Source organism: Ctenopharyngodon idella, chromosome 7 (genome assembly GCF_019924925.1).
Source record: "Ctenopharyngodon idella isolate HZGC_01 chromosome 7, HZGC01, whole genome shotgun sequence".
Taxonomy (NCBI): Eukaryota; Metazoa; Chordata; class Actinopteri; order Cypriniformes; family Xenocyprididae; genus Ctenopharyngodon; species Ctenopharyngodon idella.
Genome location: NC_067226.1, coordinates 46,559,626 through 46,581,728, shown reverse-complemented (window position 1 = coordinate 46,581,728; position 22,103 = coordinate 46,559,626). Strand labels below are relative to the sequence as shown.

The window sequence follows — 22,103 nt, the reverse complement described above, 5'->3', positions numbered from 1 at the left end:
CAGTGATTTGAAAATCTCTTTTGTGAGGTGCGAAATATTATCTCAAGTTATTTTAAACAATAATGAAACACAAAGACATCAAAAAAAGATGAACCATTGTTATAAACACAGTTCAACTTTTAGGTTTAAAATTGACCTTCATTTATATAGCTGACTCTCGCCTGAATGTTTATTTACCCAACATGTTACACCAATTACTTCCAAAAAAATACAATATACAAAGAATAAATCAAACATCTTGAGATCGAGATTCTGTGAACAAGGGGGAAAAAAACATCCAAAACAAAATAGTAGTTTCAGATATTTATTCAGATACAGTTATTTATTTTTTGTATTTGTAACCAAAATCTGAAAATGCAGCTTATAAGCATGAGTAAAATAACATTAGTATATCATAACACAATGGATGTCAACTCATTAAAATGCCCAGATTTTAATAACTACTTTCTAATAAGAATTACAATATTATATTGAAAAAAAAAAAAAAAAAAAGTATAATTAAAAGATCTATATTTATTTCTTCATTAAGACACCAAGATTTTACCAAGAGATATCAGTAAAATAATTTTTATTGTTTCGATAGTCACAGTTGCTGGTAATGTTAGTTATATAAGGCATAAATGACAGGCTGATATTATAATTAGACGAATCTCAAGTACATTTCACTCCCTCATTCTGATTAACGATTATTTGAATGAGACGTGTCAGTAACTAGCTTTGTTTTGCTGGATCCTTCAGCTTTCTTTAGCTTTGGTCTGGTTGTCTGGAGGCAGTGGTTTGCCTAAATGATGTGCAGTGGTGATGCCATGAGTGAGAGAAGCACACTTCTCTTTCACCTCCGGCCGAAGACGGAATCCTCCTTGGAAGCTCATGTCGAAGTATTCGGTCGGAGCAAAGGACAGAGGCTTTTCGGCGAACACACCACGCAGCCTTTCCCGCCATGAATCTAACATTGCATTCCTCGCAACTGGTGGTGCGTGTACCGGACACCAGAAGATCTGAGGGGCGAGGACCTGAAACCCGCAGAAACGTAGAAATCCATTCTGTGTGAAAGAAAAGCACATACACTGTTTGATTAAGAACTTATACCAGCTGAAATGTAGAATACAATGTTTTAAAAAAAAGGCCCGATGAATATGTAAATGTGCTGAGCGCTTTCCTCTCAATAGCAAAATAAACAAAAATGACAGCGGTGAGAAAACAGCAGTTCAGAAAGCATCTGATCATAGTGATCTGGATATGTTTGCATCAGCTCAGCTCTTCATACAATAGATTGCTTTAAAGCAGCAGCTTTACAGGATTTAACATGAAAAAACAGTGACAGTGTCACTTTCAATTAGAATTAAAACTTTGATTTCTACTATAAAGCATCTCTCCAGTATGTTAATGTTTCACATTTGACCTCGATGGACTGAACAGAAGAAATTAATTTACACCTCAAAAAAGGCGGAGCCTCAGAGCCACACCCACCTATTACATCATCACCAAGGACCAATAATAGTTCGAAGGTGTTTACTAGCCGGAGTGAACTTTTCCAGAAAGTTTGCTTTGGCAAGCAGTTTCGAGCTCCCGAAATAATCTTCATTTTGGTCTGATTTTGTTCAAAATGATGTCAAACCAGTTCGTTTTTCGATTTCCTATATGAGGGCCTTAAAGGGCAGGTTTTGCCGAAAGCCCTTATATGGACATGGTCTGGGTGTGTTTTATGCAAATTACTAACCTCAGGAACATTAGAATACTCCAAATTCATAAACATTGGAACAAGTTTAATAACAAATTCATATGCGTATGCATGTGCTGTGAAATAGGCGTGTGCATATAATCCTGTGCGTATAATTAATGCAATTATTAGTTAACGGCACAATATGTACGATTTTTGGATTAAAATATCCAAAAACCACTAGAACAGTGTTATATATTTTGTTGACTTGTGTAGTTACAGTACATTATCCCAAATGTTTCCAAGAATGTTTAAATCCAGAGAAATTTTAACCAGGACACGGACCGTGTCCGTGCTTCGCCTATCAGTGACGTCATATCTGCGTTACCCTCAATTTCCGGTTTTATTTTGTAGAAACCATGGAAACAACAAAGACGCTTTAATATATTATGTGTTTTATTAGATGAGGGAACAACTGTTTGGATACATTCATCGACAGAAAACTAATTGTTATACAGCTCAACACGGTAAGTCTTATTGTTTAAAGTTTTCTTGATTATTTGCGAGTACCATGTTTTCACCATGCCTCAGAGACAACACTATTTTGTCAAGTAGCTAACATAGCATAATCAGATGCAGCTTTATTTTTAGTAATAGTAATACAGCATTTTCTCTGTCATACAATAGGTTTTAAAATTAATTCCATCTCTGTGTTATCAAGCTACGCTTTTGTTCTGAATATGTGACCTCTAGTGGCGAAAATCTACACAGTGTGCCTTTAATCTGTGTCTCCTTTTGGCCCCGTTTCACAGACAGGGCTTAGCCTAAGCCAGGTTTAAGCCTTAGTTCAGTTAGGGCATTTAAGTAGCTTTTATAAACGTTCACTAGAAAAAAACATTACTGGTGTGCATCTTGAGACAAAACAATATTTTAAGATATGTCAGTACAAGTTACTTTCAGTTAAAACAGCTCAAACATGCATTTTAGTCTAGGACTAGCTTAAGCCTTGTCTGTGAAACCGGGGGTTTAAAGGTGCAGTATGTAGGATTTATGTCCGCTAGAGGTTGCTAGAGGCCTATTCAAAACAAAGGCGTAGCTTGATGACGCCAAGTTTGAGCGCGGAATCTTGGGACATGAGGTCTTCACCTCAATGGACGGTGCAAAAGAATAGGGATAGGACTCGGGAAGAAATCATGTTCATGGATGCGATTATTAACGTTACTGTAGTATGAAGCAGTGCAGGACCGAGTGTTGTGGGAGCTGAACGAGGCTGCCGGAGCGATTGCACAACACACGCCTCACGAGCAGAGGAACTTTTATTATGACACAGTCGCCGGCGCCGCTTCCGCTTTTCCGGTCATGAGTATGAGGTAACACAGCTCTGTTTATCATATTAGATACATTTGAGAGTGTTGAAAATGATGTTATAACATTACTCGGCGGCTGCTGTGAGACACTGCAGTAAGCTAGATCAATTTTAGAATATCATATTAAACACTGGATGGCTTGTGTTGATAAATGGCATTTTAAAACGGATTGTATGGAGAAAATGCTGTATTACTGTTACTAAAAATAAAGCTGCATCTGATTATGCTATGTTAGCTACTTGACAAAATAGTGTTTTTCTCTGAGGCATGGTAAAGCATGGTACTCGCAAAAAATCAAGAAAATTAGATTTAAACAATAAGACCAAACATGTTGAGCTATAAAACAATAATTAGTTTTCTGTCTATAAATATATCAAAACAGTTGTTCCCTTGTCTATTAAAAAGTGTAATATATTAAAGCGTCTTTGGTGTTTCCATGGTTTCTACAAAATAAAACCGGAAACCGAGGCAGACCGAGGGTAAAGTGGGTATGACGCCATTGACAGGCGACTCCTCACGTGTCCCGGAGCCTTGGTTAAAATTGCAATTTTCTCACGATTTACAAATAGTTGGAAACATTTGGGATATTGTAAGTACTCAAGTGAACAAAATATGTAACACTGGACTAGTGGTTTTTGGATATTTTACTGCAAAACTCTTACATATTGCACCTTTAAGTGTTTTTTTTTTTTTATTATAATTTTAAGATTAAAATCAAAAGATATCTTTTTTTATTATAAAAAATATAATAGAATAAAAATTAAAATACAAAGCTTTTAGTGAGTTTGACAGAGCATCTGTACCTAGAGTCACACCAGTTGTTTTTCATTATAAAGAACATCCTCTCCACATAAAACTGCTAAACAAATTGGCTCCCATTCTTATTTATATTCCTGGAAAAAACGGAAAAGCGTAGCACCAGATCACAGATGCCACAAAAATATTTATGTTCCTGTAAATATTTTTTTATAAGATCGGCTATCAGTTGCCTGGATAACATCTATAGCCAGAGGTTATTTGCAAGAGCAAATAGCATTAAGTGTAAATAGTAGTTAGACGCTATTTATACTTTGTGCAAATATTGGCAGATACTATTTGACACTCAGTGTATTGTAGTACATTATAAAACAGTTTGCAATAATAACTTACTCAGTGTATTTGATTGATTATATTTGTTAAAAGATAAATTGATGCTGCTTTATTGTTGCCCCTACACCTACCCTAACCCTAACCATACTGAACCTGCTGATCAGTAAAGCTGTCCTCGAAGGTCTGGGAAGGGAGATGTTTTTGAGCATGGTAACACGAGCTGCACACATACCGGTCGATGTTCCAGCCCATCCGATAAACACTGCATTCAATTTCAATTACATGCCTATTAACCATTAAACACTTTATTCCCACTATTAAATAACTGTTAGGCAGCTTATTTACACTTTTCGATTTTTTTTTTTTTTTTAAATAAATGCCTCTTCAAGCTGATATGAAAAAGAAAGAAGAATGAGTTTGGATAAAGAACAAACGCTTACACCACCTGCCTTTTTGTCCACACCACTGATCCTGTTCTTTTGTAACTTTGTCTGGATCAATCAGACAATGGTGGGCAGAGTTACTGTAAATAGACACTCCGTAATTATCAAGTTCTCTGGGTGTGAAAGTCTAAAACACGTGACATACCGCATTCCATATGGATTTAATACACAATGTAACTCTGATCCAGGATGATTCCATTTTATACAGGATGGTTGGCGACCAAAGCGGCCGCATTCATCTTTCTGACAAATTTGCACAAAGAGTCGTTTTTGCAGCTTAATTTTTGATTAAATGGTCTGTTTGGGAGGGGTGTTTTTAAGCTGTGAAATTAGTACACTGAACTGAAAGACCAAACAAAAAAGTGCTTTCTCATCATGATACAGACTCCTTCAACATTTTTATCTCACCTGTAAAGGCCAAAGGAGAACATTGATATCACCATGGACGCCATCGGCCTGATACATGGACTCTGTTCCACCGGTGGTGAATGAAAGCATGGCCTTCTTATCCTGGTGTAAATGTTGGATGACATTTTAACTAAATATGATCACCATTAGAATCACAAAAACACAGTCTTTCCTTGGAATCAACAATGTTGAGTGCACAAAAACAAGCCTTTTTGAAATACTATCTAATACTATTAAATACTAAAGATTCAGACCTTAAAAACGCCATTATCATACATCTTCTGCATGGTGAAGGCGAATCCTTGAATTAAGACTCGGTCTACCCAGCCCTTCATGATGGCAGGTATACTAAACCAGTAGAGAGGGAACTGTAAATACATTCCAAATTATATTATTTTTTTGAGATCAAGGTGAAATGTATAATTTGACATCAGAAGCTGGCAGCACTATTACCTGAAAGATAATCAGCTCCGCCTGCTCCACCTTGTGCTGTTCTTCTGCAATGTCATCACTTAATCGCCCGTCCTGCCATGCAGTCATCATCTCATCATTGTACACAAAGTGCTCAGGGTTCTTCAGATCACCTGTAATAGTTACAGTAAAATAATGGTGCTTTATATACCATGGACTGTCTGAATACTCGATTCTAGTTGGCTGGAAGCAGTGGATTATCCTTTACGTTTTCTGCAATGCATTATTTAAGCACCTATAACATAGTTGGGGTTTAATTAGGGCTGTCAAGCGTTTAAAATTTTAAATCTAATTAATTACACAATGTGGTGATTATTTAATCTAATTAATCACACATTAAATTTGACTAAGAAATTACACCCAAAAGATAAAGTCATTATTGTGTTAAATGACAAAAGCATCAAATGGACATTACAAAAAGTAGCTTTAGAAAAATTATTTTATTTGATTCAACATAGAATTTATTACACATGAACTTTTTAGGCTTCAACGGCCATGAGGAAATATGAAATCCTTTTTTTAATGAAATGATACTCTAAATAAGAAACTAAAACTGCCAGTAGGCGGCGGTAAATGTCTAAATGAGTAAGTCATTCATTTATTTGATTCATTCAAACGGCTGATTCGTTCTCGAATTATGTAAATGGCTCTCTTTATGAATGGATTATTGAATCATTGGTTTACCCAACTGATTTGCTCAAAACGCAGATTTATTCTGAAAAGAAACACCGCCGTTAAGATTTTCGTTGACAAAATTGAGCAAAAGCAGACAATATTGTGTCTAAAATATAACACAATATTAACTTCTTATTTATTGAACTGTTGTTTAAAATCAATATCACATTTGCACTCGTGCTATTTGGAAAAAAAACAGCATTTGTGCAATATTGCACTCGTTGCTCATGTGACATTGCTTAAATATAACATATGCTATAAATATGAGACAAAAACCTCATACAGGGGCATTTTTGCCCCAAATATCTTGAATTTTAGAGGCATACAACGAAGTGAGTTTTTGCTCTGCTTCATGTTCGTCACCAATCAACTTTATGAAATGTAAGATGAACTACGTAGGTCCGGGACAGGCAGCTTCAAAGAGCTCTACATGATCCCAGACGAGGAATAAGGGTCTTATCTAGAGAAACCATCAGTCATTTTCTTAAAAAAATTAAAATGATATACTTTTTAACCACAAATGCTCATTTTGCACTGCTCTGCGATGCACCACGCATTATGTAATCACGTTACAAAGGTCACAAAAGTACAGATTTAGTAGGTCCGGGACAGGCAGCTTCAAAGAGCTCTACATGATCCCAGACGAGGAATAAGGGTCTTATCTAGAGAAACCATCAGTCATTTTCTTAAAAAAATCAAAATGATATACTTTTTAACCACAAATGCTCATTTTGCACTGCTCTGCGATGCACCACGCATTATGTAATCACGTTACAAAGGTCACAAAAGTACAGATTTAGTGTCTACAAAGTGAACGTGCAAACACCCTTTACAATAAAAGGTAAAACAATGATATCGAATGATTCTGAGGTTGGAGGAGAGTTTTTCGCCCTACTGTGGTACTTCCGCACACGTGACCTTTTTGGCGGATCGCAGAGCAGTGCAAGACGAGCATTTGTGGTTAAAAAGTATATAAATTTTTATTTTCTTTTAGAAAATGACCGATCATTTCGCGACCCTTATTCCTCGTCTGGGATCATGTAGAGCTCTTTGAAGCTGCGCTGAAACTGACATTTGGACCTTCAACCCGTTTAACCCCAGTGAAGTCCACTATATGGAGAAAAATCCTGGAATGTTTTCCTCAAAAACCTTAATTTCTTTTCAACTGTAGAAAGACATGAACATCTTGGATGACATGGGGGTGAGTGAATTATCCTTTGAATGCGTTAATATGTTTTTTCCCATAATTAATTAATTAACGGGTTAAATCGACAGCCCTAATTTTAATATACAGTAAACGCAGCTTATAGTTTCCTTACATTCGCACATGAAGTACAAGTGCACAGTTCTAAGATATTTGAGGATGTTACATGACAGCAAATTCCTACCCTTAATATCATCTGCAGTAGCTGAGGCTTTGAAGTTCATAGCATAGAGATCCGACACTAGGACTTTATAGCCTTGCTTTGTCAAAGCCTCAACGGCGACATCCCGTGCAGCAGCGTTGAATGAGGCGGGACTCTGGTGGGCATAAACAATCAGTGCCGTCTTCTGTGCTGTTCACATCAATGCACAAGAGAAGAGAGAAAGAGTTCATCGGTGTTTGATTTCAGATCATTTACCCACAGAATGGCAGACAATAGCTTTTCCACAAAAGTAAACAAACAGTAATTCATTTCCCATTCCCTTATCAACTTCTGGTTTTCACTGACCAGCCAGATTACACAAAATATTCTGGCAAATGCATAGGCTTCACATACTATTTTTAAATTGATTTTAGGTCATATAGTATTTAGCTTAGTGCCCAATATAGATACTAATATTTCATTCCATACATAGCCAAAGAATGTTGAAAACTTGAGGGGGAAATGCCAAGTGGAGACTTTCCTTTGATTTTTTTTTTTCTTCTTCTAATTACTTGGGATTTGCCTTGTATTTGAGATTATCACTGACCTAGTTACTTTGCTGAAAATTCTCTCTCTCCAAACCCGTGACTTTCTTTCTTTTGTGAAACATATTTTAAGAATTGACCCAAAAAAATGGTCACAAAAACTGTTTGGTTACCAACATAAAAAAAGTCCATCAAAAAGTCTTCTTTCGCATAGAAGAAAATCATGCAGGTTTGTTTTGAGAAAATTACCGAATTTTCATTTTTGTGTGAACTATATCCCTTTAACAGATGAATACCATGCATAAAATGGAATAACACATATATAAGAGTACAGATTTCTCACCCATTTCTCGTCGCATGCAATCTGCACCAGGATGAATGAAGAAAAGTCTTTGGCTTTCGAATGAGCTGCTCTTATAACCCTTGTGTGCCAGCGCTCGCGTGCGAGGCGGTGTCTGATTCCGTCTCAGGTTTCAGTCTCTGTTATTGTATAACCTGTAAGTGGGTGGGATGACTGATTGATCAAATAAACAGACATCTTGGTAACAATCTAGTTAAACATGTGTTAATGGAATGCAGCACTGGTGCTTCAGGGTGTCATGCACCTACTTTTATTGTATTCTTACTTGCTGCTCAGTGTGAAATATGACTAAATTAAATACTTTGTAGTGTTAAATAAACTATATAAATATAAGTCTTTGTACAGTTGTAATGCTTTTGAACAGTTTCTGTTTCTGCTGGACAAACAAACTCCCTACAATAATCATGCAATAGAAAAAAAAATAAAATAAGGTGAAGCCTATCGCATTTTATCAAAGAGAGAAACTTCCACACATGGACTTTTATATTTTTTATAAAGCCTTAATTTGCAGGGCAGGGCTACATATAATAATCATGCAATGTTGAAGTCCACTTGGCTCAAGAATCTGAGGCATAACATTTCAGCTTTTAGTGTCTCTGCATTTGATATATTGATATTTAAATTGCTGAGAAGAACCATCATGCACAATGAGTTTCAGCTGAGAATAGAAGCAAGAAAGTTCCATTAGGAACCGTCGAGTATATTCCTGGAAGGAGTGAAAATAAGGCACAGAATTAGATGTAATACAAAAACACCAAACTGGTTTGTCAAGGGGATTGTTGTCCTTTGAGTGCAATGAGTTGAAGATCAGGTGGAGCAGGACAGACGCCAGAGACCCAGAGTGACTCTGTAATTGACCCTCAAGTGTAAATAAATGCATTTGAAACCAATCCCACAGAGGGGAACAATAAGTGTCACAAGAGCCAGAGCCTCATTGTCATGACTATCTCTTTGGCTACCGGTTTACACCTTTATACCAAGGAAAGAAGAGCAACTTTAGACTTTCAGTTAAATCTCTTCACTGACTTCCATTTCCTGAGAGAACTCATTTTATATTTGCTTTACACAGCGGTCAATGCAAGAGCCACACAACAGACAAGCATAGACACTTTTGGTTATGTGAAAAGGCAAGAGGCTCAACAGCAATGCAAATATATATAGGTATTAATATATTTAGATATTTTACAGGAAAAACAAGACAAAGACATATATATTGTTGTATTTATTATCCCCCTCAATCACTAACTTTTCAAACACACATCTCTACAATCCTTTTCTGCATCAAAAGATTTGGCCTTACTTTCCGATTAATTGGATTGAGAGCTTTGCACGACAATTAGAGATTTCAAGGTGGAGTCCGCAGCAGCTCAGTGGTGCTCTTGAAGCTCGATGGAAGTAATTTAATTGCAGGTATTGATAAAAGTAATTCACTCTGAGACTTGTTATAGAGAGGATTACGAATCACCAAATACAATGGTTTCGGTTTAATAACAAGATACAGAATAAAAAACAGAACATAAAGAGGTGTGGCAACCTTCTGTTACGATGTTTTCAATAGATAGTCTCCAAAGATCACATCCTTTTCCCAACATAAACATTTCCTTATTTGTAAACTGGAGTACAGCCCCTAATACTGCACTGTTTCATACAAAGTATAAGAAACAAAGTTCAGGTGCAACCTGCTAAACAACACCTTTTGTAGTCTGCATCACATTCTACGAATTTTGACACATTTTAATCACTTGAACTTAAGACCTTCACGTTAGTTCCCTTTAACACTTCTAGTTAAAATAAAAACATACATCTCGGTTAGTTTCGATTAACACTTCCGTTTAGACATCATTTTAACCTTTTATCCCTTAAACACAATTTTCAGATACAACAAAGTTTTAATGTTTTTGAACGAAGTCTCTTATGCTCATTAAGGCTGCATTTATTTCACAATAAATACAGAAAAAACAATAATATTGTGAAATATTATTACAATTTAAAATTATGGTTTTCTATTTTATTATACTTTAAAATATAATTCATTTCTGTGATGCAAAGCTGAATTGTCAGCATCATTCATCCAGTCTTCAGTGTCACATGATCCTTCAGAAATCATTCTAATATGCTGATTTATTATCAGTGTTGGAAACAGTTGTGCCGCTTAATATTATTTTATAACCTGATACTTTTTCAGGATTCTTTGATGAATAAAAAGTTAAAAAAAATATCAGCATTTATTTAAAATAGAAATCTTTTGTAACAATATACACTACAGTTCAAAAGTTTGGGGTCAGTAATTTTTTTTTCTTTCTTTTTTTTTTTGAAAGAAATTAATACTTTTATTCAGCACGGATGTGTTAAATTGACAAAAAGTGATAGTAAAGATTTATATTGTTAGAAAAGATTTATATTTTGAATAAATGCTGTTCTTTTTTAACCTTTTATTCATCAATGAATCCTGAAAAAAGTATCACAGGTTCCAAAAAATATTAAGCAACACAACTGTTTTCAACATTGATAATAACTGAGTATCAAATCATCATATTAGAATGATTTCTGAAGGATCACGTGACACCAGAGATGTTCACGAGTCTTTTATTTGGAGTCCGAGTCAAGTCTGGAGTCTTTTGTCACGAGTCATTAAAAAAAAAAAAAAAATTCTCATACCAAATCCTATTTTTTATCCTAGTTGTATTATATAAAATAATATGATCTTTCTATCATCTGTTTTGTTTTAAACTAAGGTTCTATGATGTAAGGGATAATGTAAATCCAGCTTGTTACTTTATAATCCATTACAACGTACAAAACAATCGTCCTGGCAACACGAGTAGTCATTTTCAATACAGTCGCTAAGTGGACGCAAGATGGCGCCAGTGAGTCACAGTTTGTTATACAGTTTTGTTGTTATTTACGATGACGACAGTCATTATCAGAAAATATCAAACCTCGCAATGTTTAATAATGTCAACTGAAAACTCTACACATGCTGATTGCGATACGTTAAAATATGAGCTTTAAGTAATAAATGGATTAACATCTCTTTCTATGTCTCTCTTATGGACACACATTAAGAAAGAGAAAAGCTGCATATAATACAAAAAGGCTGATAAAACGTAGTGCTAGATTTAACCCTTAATCGGTCCTTGGGGTCCAGCTGACCCCGCTGACAGTTTCCTTCGTTTTTAAAAAGGGTTCCCTTCATCTCAGGGGCATGAGACTCTGTAACTTTTCCTAAATAATCTATCTAAACACGCACAAAAAAAATCTGGGCTTGATTTGGTTGTTCTAAAGGTGTGTAAAAAAAAAAAAAAAAAAAAAAAAAAATCACCGATTTAGTCCCTTGGGGTCAGATTGACCCCACATTAAAAATGAATGGGAAAATTAAAAATTTGTCAAAAAATATAATAATAATAAAAAAAAAAAAATACAGAATAAATCTGAAATGTTCTACATTTAAATAAAGGTCTGGTCCTTGACCATAAACACAAAGTGGAACGAACTTTCTATCTCATACACACACATACACACACACACACACACACACAAACACACACATGTGTGTGACTGCAACAGAGGACATTTTTATAGAAATTGGCAAATAAAATCAACAAAACTGGCCTAAATCTGAAAAATGTTATAGGTAAATAAAGGTCTGGTCCTTGACCATAAACACAAAGTCGAACGAACTTTCTATCTCATACACACACACACACACACTTACGCACACATAAACACAAACACATGCACAAACACACGTGTGTGACTGCAACAGAGGTCATTTCTGTAGAAATTGGCAAATAAAATCAACAAAACTGGCCAAAATCTGAAAAAAATTATATGTAAATAAAGGTCTGGCCCTTGACCATAAACACAAAGTCGAACGAACTTTCTATCTCATACACACACACACATACACAGACACAAACACAAACACACGTGTGTGACTGCAACAGAGGTCATTTCTGTAGAAATTGGCAAATAAAATCAACAAAACTGGCCTAAATCTGAAAAATTTTATATGTAAATAAAGGTCTGGTCCTTGACCATAAACACAAAGTCGAACGAACTTTCTATCTCATACACACACACACACACACACACACATACACACATAAACACAAACACACACACACACACACGTGTGTGACTGCAACAGAGGTCATTTCTGTAGAAATTGGCACAGGGTTTCTACAGGTTTCGTCAAATCTAATTTAATGCTTTTTAATGCCAATTTTTTAATTTTTAATGCCATATATATATATGTCGCTATATGTCGATAGATGACGACATACGGCAATTAGAATATTCATCATGTTGTTGTATTCGCATTCTGCCAAGTGTCAGCCCAACATTTGTTTGCTTCTCTGCTGCTACCCTTTTGCTCACATAATATATTTTAATACAGCCAAATTCCCAATAAATTTGTTTCATCTATATATTTTTCTGCTTTTCTTGTCAGACAATATGAAATGGTGACTGCGTAAATCGGTCATTCACTTGTACGAGTAAAACAGTTGCTTGTCCGGATTTTTTTTTTTTTTTTTTTTTTTTGTGTAAATATAAATTTGTTCTGAAGAAATATCCTTTCAGAATATTGCAGCTTTGACATAATTATGTAAATCTGCATATTTGTGATAGATAACAACTGCATTAAATAATGTTATGGGATTGTGTTAAATATTTTTTGAAAATACAAATGAGAAATGTTGGGGGGAAAATGATACTTTTAAAAATTAAACTAAACCACCAGTAGGTGGCAGCAAGTAACTTAATGAGTGAGTCATTGAGTCATTCATTCAAACGATTCATTCCAATGGCTGATTCATTCAAGAATGAGGCAGTTGTTTATGAATGGGTCATTTAGTCTTTGACTCGACCGATTCGTTCAAAACTCTGAATCATTCAGTAATGAAAACAAGGCTGAGTGTTGCGCTATGGTACTGCTGTGATCTTTGTTTGAAACTATTTTTGCTACTAAAATAGAACAAAAACAGTCAATGTTCCTTCTAAAATGTGAAGTGACTTAATATTAACTACTTGTTAATTGAACTGTTGTATGAAATCAGTGTCATGTTTTTAATTGTGATGGTAGCCTATTTAGGAAAACAGCATTCTTGGTCGTGTGATTTTGCTTACCAGTATCAAGTTATAAAAACTCCACATTTTTAATATTTACCGCAGTATGTTTAACCGAGTTTCTTTTTGTGTGCGCTTCGCTCCATGTTTACATTTCTCCTCGAGATGGTGCGCGAGCCTCAACAGCACAACCTAGTTATCGTCAGTACATTATACAGACTATTATTATCCACTATCGATTGCCACTTACACTAAATGTAGTAAAATCAGTCATTCTTGCGTTTTGGTGATTCCCAAGTTATTGTTTTGTTTTTGTTTTTTTGGTATTGACGTTTTAATCAGGTCCTTGCCCGGCCGGGAAAGTAAAATTCTCTTTCACTTGCCCCTTCAAAAAAATCCACTTATCCCGGACTAATTGACAAGCGTTAGTGTCGAGCCCTGACATGTTACACCAGCACTAAAATCCTGATTTATGATCGAGACGTTGTCTGACAAAATCACCATACACATAAGATAAAGACATTTGCTGTGATTTTGGCTATATGTACACGTAAAATGATCACAAAGGTTAGAAGCAATAGTATCTATTTTATTTGTTCTCTGACAGAGCACACATCCTCAACTGAATGCGCTGCTGAACCAGGTGGTGCGCCTGCGGCAGGAAAGCAAGATCTCGCGCTCGTGTGGTAGTAGGCTACCAGGGGGTCTCGGAAGCTATATCAGGTTAACAAGTCGCTATATTCGTCACAAAGCGCTTTCTTAGAAAAAAAATCGCAAAAGGGGCCTGAAAAGTCGCTAAGTTGGCAACACTGATGCAGCCTTCTGTCTACAGGCCCCAGCCCGCCACTGTCCAAACCGGCGTTACGGCAATTTTGCACCGGCCGGAGGCAATTACCAAACTGGTTCCGTGTGTGTATCACACCAATGTACATATTTTGCGACAACAAATCAAAGTTACTAATTATTTAGGCTTTATTCAAAATAAACTGGTAGTATTATTTTTCTTCAAAACTATCTAAAAAAAAAATGAATGCCTGTAGAAATAAAATTTAATGCTTTTTAATGCCATTTAAGGCCTTAATTTTCGCAAAATCCATTTAATGACTTTTAATGCTTTTTAATGCCCCGCGGATACCCTGTGGCAAATAAAATCAACAAAACTGGCCTAAATCTGAAAAATTTTACATGTAAATAAAGGTCTGGTCCTAGATCATAAACACAAAGTGGAACGAACTTTCTATCTCATACACACACACAAACACACACACACACACACACACATGTGTGTGACTGCAACAGAGAGCATTTTTATAGAAACTGGCAAATAAAATCAACAAAACTGGCCTAAATCTAAAAATTTTTTACATGTAAATAAAGGTCTGGTCCTTGACCATAAACACAAAGTCGAACAAACGTTTTATCTCATACACACACACACACACACACACACACACACACACATAAACACAAACACACAGTCCCTATTGAGTCCCTATTGACCTCTATTGGATATATGTGGTCATTGCACTTTCTTTCTTTAACTATAAATCCTAAAGTTTTTCCACAAACCTGTAGATGGTAGTATTCTATCCCTAACACATAGAGCAATGTCCAAATACAATTTAGATTTAATTAAGTTCATCATTAAAGTGATTTTTTCATTAAAAATAAATTTTTCATAAGCCAATTTATGACATGGTTAAGTAATTGTGCAGTAAATAGGTAAAAAAAAAATATATATATATCCACAAAAACACAGCATAAATGCATAGATGAGAAGTAAATAAAAAAAAACTGATATATAGTTTATCATATAAAAAATTTATATTTCCTTATGCAATCACTCTGTAAAAGTTTGGGGTCAATCTGACCCCAAGGGACTAAATCGTCGGTACAATTAAGGGACCTACAAGGCTAGATTTTTGTTGTTGTTGTTCATATTTTAACAGGCTGACAATCCAAATGAGCCACGCAGCTACACCACAGTATAATAGCTAGCTGTGTGAGTTAATGTGACTAACCTTTGTGGATGCGATGTCTCATAAAATTTGATGTTGTCGTTCCGGTGTCTTTAATTTCCCACATTCTGAGCATCTAGCCGATTTGACATGTTAATAAACCCAAACGAAAAAACATAGCACAGTGGCTCCCGTCATGTTTCATGGGACTCTTATGACATTTCTGAGTTTATGCGCAATACACGGACATACGCAATCAAATTCTATGACAAGAGTCCGATCTACCACAACAAACAGGGAAATATATATGATATTATAAAACCATTCAAATACAACAAAAATTCTTTATTTATTATATAAGTAGTTAAGGGTAAAAGACTTGAGTCGTTTTTAAAATATTCACGAGTCTTTTGTGCCGAGTCGATTCAAGTCTGAAGTCATTTCAGTTCGAGTCCGAGTCAAGTCTGAAGTCTTAAAATGTGACTCGAGTGCGACTCGAGTCCGAGTCACTAACTCGAGTGCACATCTCTGTGCGACACTGAAGACTGCAGTAATTACTGCTGAAAATTCAGCTTTGCATCACAGAAATAAATTATGTTTTAAAGTAGGCTATATTAAAATAGAAAACTGAATGTTTTGGATGGTTACCTCTTAGTTTACTATACTTTGAAAATCAACCATTAAACACATTTAAAGGGGAATCCAGTTTTAACGGAAAAGGAAGCTGATGTGCGTTCTAAAAAGCAAAATAATTTGGATAATGTATCTAGAAAATATAATAATATTCACTTATCCCTTTTCTTAAACAATGGTTAAAAGGCTTGAATGTGATGTTTATCATTTTATAAAAACTTTTTGTTTTGAGGATGTTACCATAGACATAGTTTTGCCCATAGACATAGATATATGTAACATAAAATGTTCTTATAGCCTACTGAACATGTTTATTCTTGAAATACAGCCAGGTTTTTCCTAATGGGCATATCTATGTCTATGGGCAAAACTATGTCTATGGTAACATCCTCAAAACAAAAAGTTTTTATAAAATGATAAACATCACATTTCAAGCCTTTTAACCATTGTTTAAGAAAAGGGATAAGTGAATATTATTATATTTTCTAGATACATTATCCAAATTATTTTGCTTTTTAGAACGTACATCAGCTTCCTTTTCCGTTAAAACTGGATTCCCCTTTAAATGTGTTTAATGGTTGATTTTCAAAGTATAGTAAACTAAGAGGTAACCATCCAAAACATTCAGTTTTCTTTAACCTGAGGACAAATGTATTTAAAATGTTTGTGACCTGTTCAATTCAGTATGCACCACATATGCAACTTCATAGAAACTGTATCTTTAATTTGGCCAAAATTCAAACAGGTAATTTTCTCCAAGCAGAGATTCTGTTGAATGAACATGTTTGTGCCACACACAGTTGATAAATGTTGTTCATTGACCTTTCATGTGTCTGCTTGATAATTAAGAAAATATTGTTTGGAGGAAACATGAAATAGGCCTGTTTAATGCTAGCATATTATATAATTATATAATATATTTAAATACATCTGAAAAGTCATTGAAAAAAAAAAAAAAAACTTCCCATATAGAGTCCTCCCGGCGAATCTCAGCCATTTCCAGCCCTGTATATAAATATATATATATATATATATATATATATATATATATATATATATATATATATATATATATTGCCAAAAGTATTGGGACACCCCTCCAAATCATTGAATTCAGGTGTTCCAATCACTAATCATATATATATGAATAAGATATTTTACATAAACAATGTTTACATAAAGTCCACAAGACAAAAAAATAGGTGAATTTATAAATATGACCCCGTTCAAAAGTTTGTGAACCCTTGATTCTTAACACCGTGTGTGGTTACCTGGATGATCTACGACTGTTTTTTTGTTGTGTGATGGTTGTTCATGAATCCCTTGTTTGTCCTGAGCAGTGAAAATGAGCTCTGTTCTTCAGAAAAATCCTCAAGTGCCTGCAGATTCTTTGGTTTTCCAGCATCTTTTGCATATTTGAACCCTTTACAGCAGTGACTGTATGATTCTGAGATCCATCTTTTCACACTGAGGACAACTGAGGGACTCAAACACAACTATTAAAAAAGGTTCAAACATTCACTGATGCTCCAGAAGGAAACACGATGCATTAAGAGTCGGGGGGTGAAAACTTTTTGAATTTGAAGATCAAGTAATATTGTACTTAATTTGTCTTCTGGCAAATGTTTAAGTGTCTTCTGTTGCTTCCGAAGGGCAGTACTAAATGAAAAAAAGATATTTAAACAAAATAAGAAAAATTTGGACATCTTTATCCTGTTCAAAAGTTTTCTCTTAATGCATCGTGTTTTCTTCTGGAGCATCAGTGAATGTTTGAACCTTTTTTAATAGTTGTGTTTGAGTCCCTCAGTTGTCCTCAGTGTGAAAAGATGGATCTCAGAATCATACAGTCACTGCTGTAAATGGTTCAAAAGAAAAGGTGCTGGAAAACTGAAGAATCTGCAGGACCTGGAGGATTTTTCTGAAGATTATTGGGCAGTTTAACTGCTCAGGACAAACAAGAGACTCATGAACAAACATCACAAAACAAACAAACAGTCGTAGATCATCCAGTGGCCTGTTGCATGAAGCTAGTTGAACAAACTGAGTTTCAGAGTAGGTCTGCAGTTGACAAATCCAGATAAATCCAACCTGGTTTAGATCAGGGGCCTGTACCATGATGGTAGTTGAACAAACTCAGGGTTATAGGATTAGTTTCGAGTTGACAAAACCAAACCACTCCAATCCAGCTATGTTGGTACCATGATGCTGATCGTCAGCTTTCTCTGTCAACTCAGGCTTTGATCCTGAGTTTGTGGAGCGTGTGCACACGAATGCGTGACATCAGTGGCAAACAGCCAATCACATGCCTTGCAATAGAGAGAAACTCTGATTCACTTCTCGCGAGAGAGCCAGCGTGATTCAAAACTCTTTGAAGAAAATGAAGAATTTAAATGCATTTACACTAAAGAAAATACTTGTCCATGAAAGAGGAAAAATAAAAGAAATGATCTTGCTCTATCAGTGCAAGTGAAACTTGTGAAGTTAGTTTATATAGTTGCTTGATAATATATAGCAATAGAGACTCAAACATGTAAGGTCACATGTAGTCATTTTTAAAGAGTTATCTATTGATTTTACAGCTTATTTATATTACATATGATCTGTATATATTAATATTCATTTAAATTCATTGCTTAATAATAACTGTTAAACTAAAATTGCTTGTGTGTAATGGATTAATAATAATATAGATCATATAAGAATTATATAAATCATAAAATAATTCTAATTATCATTAAAGCCAAACAATTTCATCTTTAAATATTAGTTTATACTATACAGTGACCTTTAATTTGGAGGAAGTGAAGCCGGGGGCGTGACTTTATTGCGTTGGATGTGTCAGTATCACTTTGCTCACATCTGATTGGTCCAATTTCGGTGTGAGATCTCTTATCCAGAACATAACCTGCCCCGGAGCAGGTTAGCTGTGGAGCGTAAGTTACTATGGTGATTAACACTGCTAAAGCCAAGCCAAGTCACTTTCATGGTACCTAAAACCCAGGATTGCCGCAAACTAATCTGAAACTTACCTGGCTAGCCAGTGAATCCGGCTTCATGGTACAGGCCCCAGGTTCAACTATTGCACAACGCTCGGTATAAACTTTCTCTGTCAACTCAGGTTTAATCCAGAGTTTGCAAAGCGCGTGCACCTGAAAGTGTGACATGTGCGGCAAACAGCCAATCACACGGAACAAGGAGAATGTAAGTTTAATTCACTTCTCGCGAGAGAGCCGCGCAATTCATGTCGCTTCCGAAGATTAAGAGATCGTTATGAAAAATATGAAATAAAATGCATTTACAAAGCAGGAATAAACACTGATGCAGTGAAAGTTTGAGAAGGCAGCTAAAAGAAAATATCTGACTATATCAATGCATGTGAATCAAACAAATAGACCAAATAATTAATATAGTTTCACAAAGAGCTCAAAAGAATACATGTAAGCTTAATCTGTTTAAAAGCTTTATATATTATGCATGTATTATATTTATTTTAATTTAAAAGCAAAGTTTAATATTGTCAATTAATATAACCGGCCTAATTATATGAATATGTCATGAATTATTCATAATTTTAATTTATTTAATACAAATATAATGAATAATTAACAGCAAATGTTGAGAAATTTTGTCTCTAAAATGTTTTCACTATAAACTGATTTAATTTGGAGCAAGAGATACAGGGGGAGTGGCTTTATTGCATCAGATACATGCCACTTTACTCACAGCTGATTGGTCAAGTTTGGGTTTGTGATCTCTAACTCAGAATAAAACCTGCTCCGGAGCAGGGTAGCCGTGTTTGCTCAAACTAATCTTGAACTTACCTGGGTAGAAACTGAAACCGGCTTTGTGCAACAGGCCACAGGTAAACACACACAGTATTAAGAATCAAGGGTTCACAAACTTTTGAGCGGGTCGTTTTTATAAATTCAGCTACTTTTTTGTCTTGTGGACCATTTTTTATGTAAAATATCTTACTCATGACAGTACTAAATAAAAAATAACATGCATATTGTATGATCCATTTATTAAAATTATTCACATTTTCACAGATTCTGCAAGGGGTTCACAAACTTTCAAGCAGCACTGTATATATGTATGTATGTTTTTCCTGTAAAATACCTAAACATCTAAAAATATCGAAACATGGTATATTCACTTGAAGAAGAAAAACTGTGCATGATTATAAGACTTATAAAGGGTGAATACAGGCTGAAATAAAGAAACAAGGACAACAAATGGCAAAAATATCTTATTTCAGATATTTCAAAATATTTAAAAATGTCTCCCTCTATCTCAAATGTATTGCTATTTTTTTTTATTTACACTTAAAATGAGAAAGAGAAAAAATGTTTTTAAGTATATTCAGATATATACTCCAGGAAAAAACAAAAAACAAAACAAAAAAAAAAAACACTAAAAATAATAATAATGGCGTTCTTCAGTGAGAAGACGGATTCTGGATTCTGACATTATCGTTTGATTTATCGTTAAGTGTCGTAAAACACTGAGGTGTGGTAGTTTTCTATTAAAGCAGAACGAACATACAATACAAATTGTTTATAATAATCACATGAAATAAGCATTTAAACTGTCAATAAATGAAGAGAAGTCATTTGAGAATTAAATGTAGGCTGTTTGACATTTGAATCTGGCTTGGACTGTGAGCATGCGCAAACCACGTTGTTTACTTGAGCCATAAAGTTACAGCTTTAAACTCCCGACAGTAAAACTATGGCATTATGAACGCTAACTTTATGATTAAAACATTAGTAAAATAGGTAATAATATAGGTAAATTAGGCTATAATATAAATATATAAATATCGATTCCATGCACACTTTACCACGCATGCTTAAACATCACATAAATACATGCAACTATTAGCCTAAAACACAAGGTTTTAACACTTACTGTACATTTATGCAAAAAGCACAAAAGCTCTCTGTGCCGTCAGATCTGTAACTGCAGGGTAGATCGGGTGCGCGAGTAAGTACGTGTAACCAGTGCCTAAAGCAATGATTTAACACTTGCTTTGGATTTATGCAAACACCTCTAGTATAGACTGCGTGACGGCAAAGTTCTGCGCTTGTCCACCGTCAGCTCTCTGTAACCGCAGGGCAGATCGCGTGCAGCCGTCTCCATGCAGCTGATTGGTCTGCGGATGCTGGGTTGTCTAGAGGGCCAGTGGGGAGTTCTTCAGCAAACGCCAGCTGTGGCCTTTTTACCAGGTCGGGAAATTTCTCATATTGTGACATAGACAAATATATTTTTTGGCCCCAAACACTTTCAGTCAGAAACCTCATATGACCCAAAACTACTTTTCAGTAAATGGAAAAACACTGAGTTGGTTTCAGGGTTTAGATTAAAGGGATAGTTCACCCAAGAATGAAAATTATCCCATGATTTAATCACCCTCAAGCCATCCTAGGTGTATATGACTTTCTTCTTTCAGCCAAACACAATCAGAGTTATTGTAAAAAATATCCTGGCTCTTTCCAGCTTTATAATGGGAATGAATGAGTTTTTGAAGTTCCAAAAAGCGCATTCATCCATCTATCATAAAGGCCCGTTCACACCAAGAATGATATCTATAAAGATAACGATAGTTCTAAAATCGTTCTAAATATAAAAGAACAGCACTGTCCACACCACAGCTATAACGATAACGATATAGAGAAACAATATCGTTGGGATCACTTTCAGAATTATTTTTTTTCCAGCTGTTGAACGATAACACTGACAGCCAATCAGAATCCATTCGAATTTAAGGGCTCGCGCATTTAAAATGGCAGACGAAAACCCACGACTGTTTCACAATCAAACCCCCTTTTCAAGGATACTTTAAAGAAAATATATATATGGAAAACAATCGGTCATACCTTTGGAATAAATGGTGAGAAGTATTAACGATGAGATTATTATGCTAGGCTAGCAAACAGTGTAACATAAAATTACCTCAGGTGTCCAGCGCTAGTTTCAACAACATTGTCTAGCTTTCTATAAAGTTGCAGTGAAAAAGACTAGGCGTTGTTTTTATTCCACTATATTGATTTCGTCAGCTAAATTCACTGTTAGAT

At 35.2% G+C, this 22,103-nt stretch overlaps 1 protein-coding gene across 1 annotated transcript; it reads right to left on the bottom strand.

Annotated features, from left to right (window-relative positions):
- Positions 1-290: 290 nt before the first annotated feature.
- Positions 291-21,212, bottom strand: nqo1 (NAD(P)H dehydrogenase, quinone 1). The gene is made up of 7 exons (XM_051901492.1): positions 20,938-21,212; positions 8,348-8,499; positions 7,502-7,669; positions 5,421-5,551; positions 5,222-5,335; positions 4,968-5,069; positions 291-1,043 (listed from the first exon to the last, which is right to left on the bottom strand). Exons 2-7 carry the CDS (start codon positions 8,361-8,363, stop codon positions 735-737), a joined length of 840 nt encoding a protein of 279 aa, XP_051757452.1. The 5' UTR covers positions 8,364-8,499; positions 20,938-21,212; the 3' UTR covers positions 291-734.
- Positions 21,213-22,103: the final 891 nt, after the last annotated feature.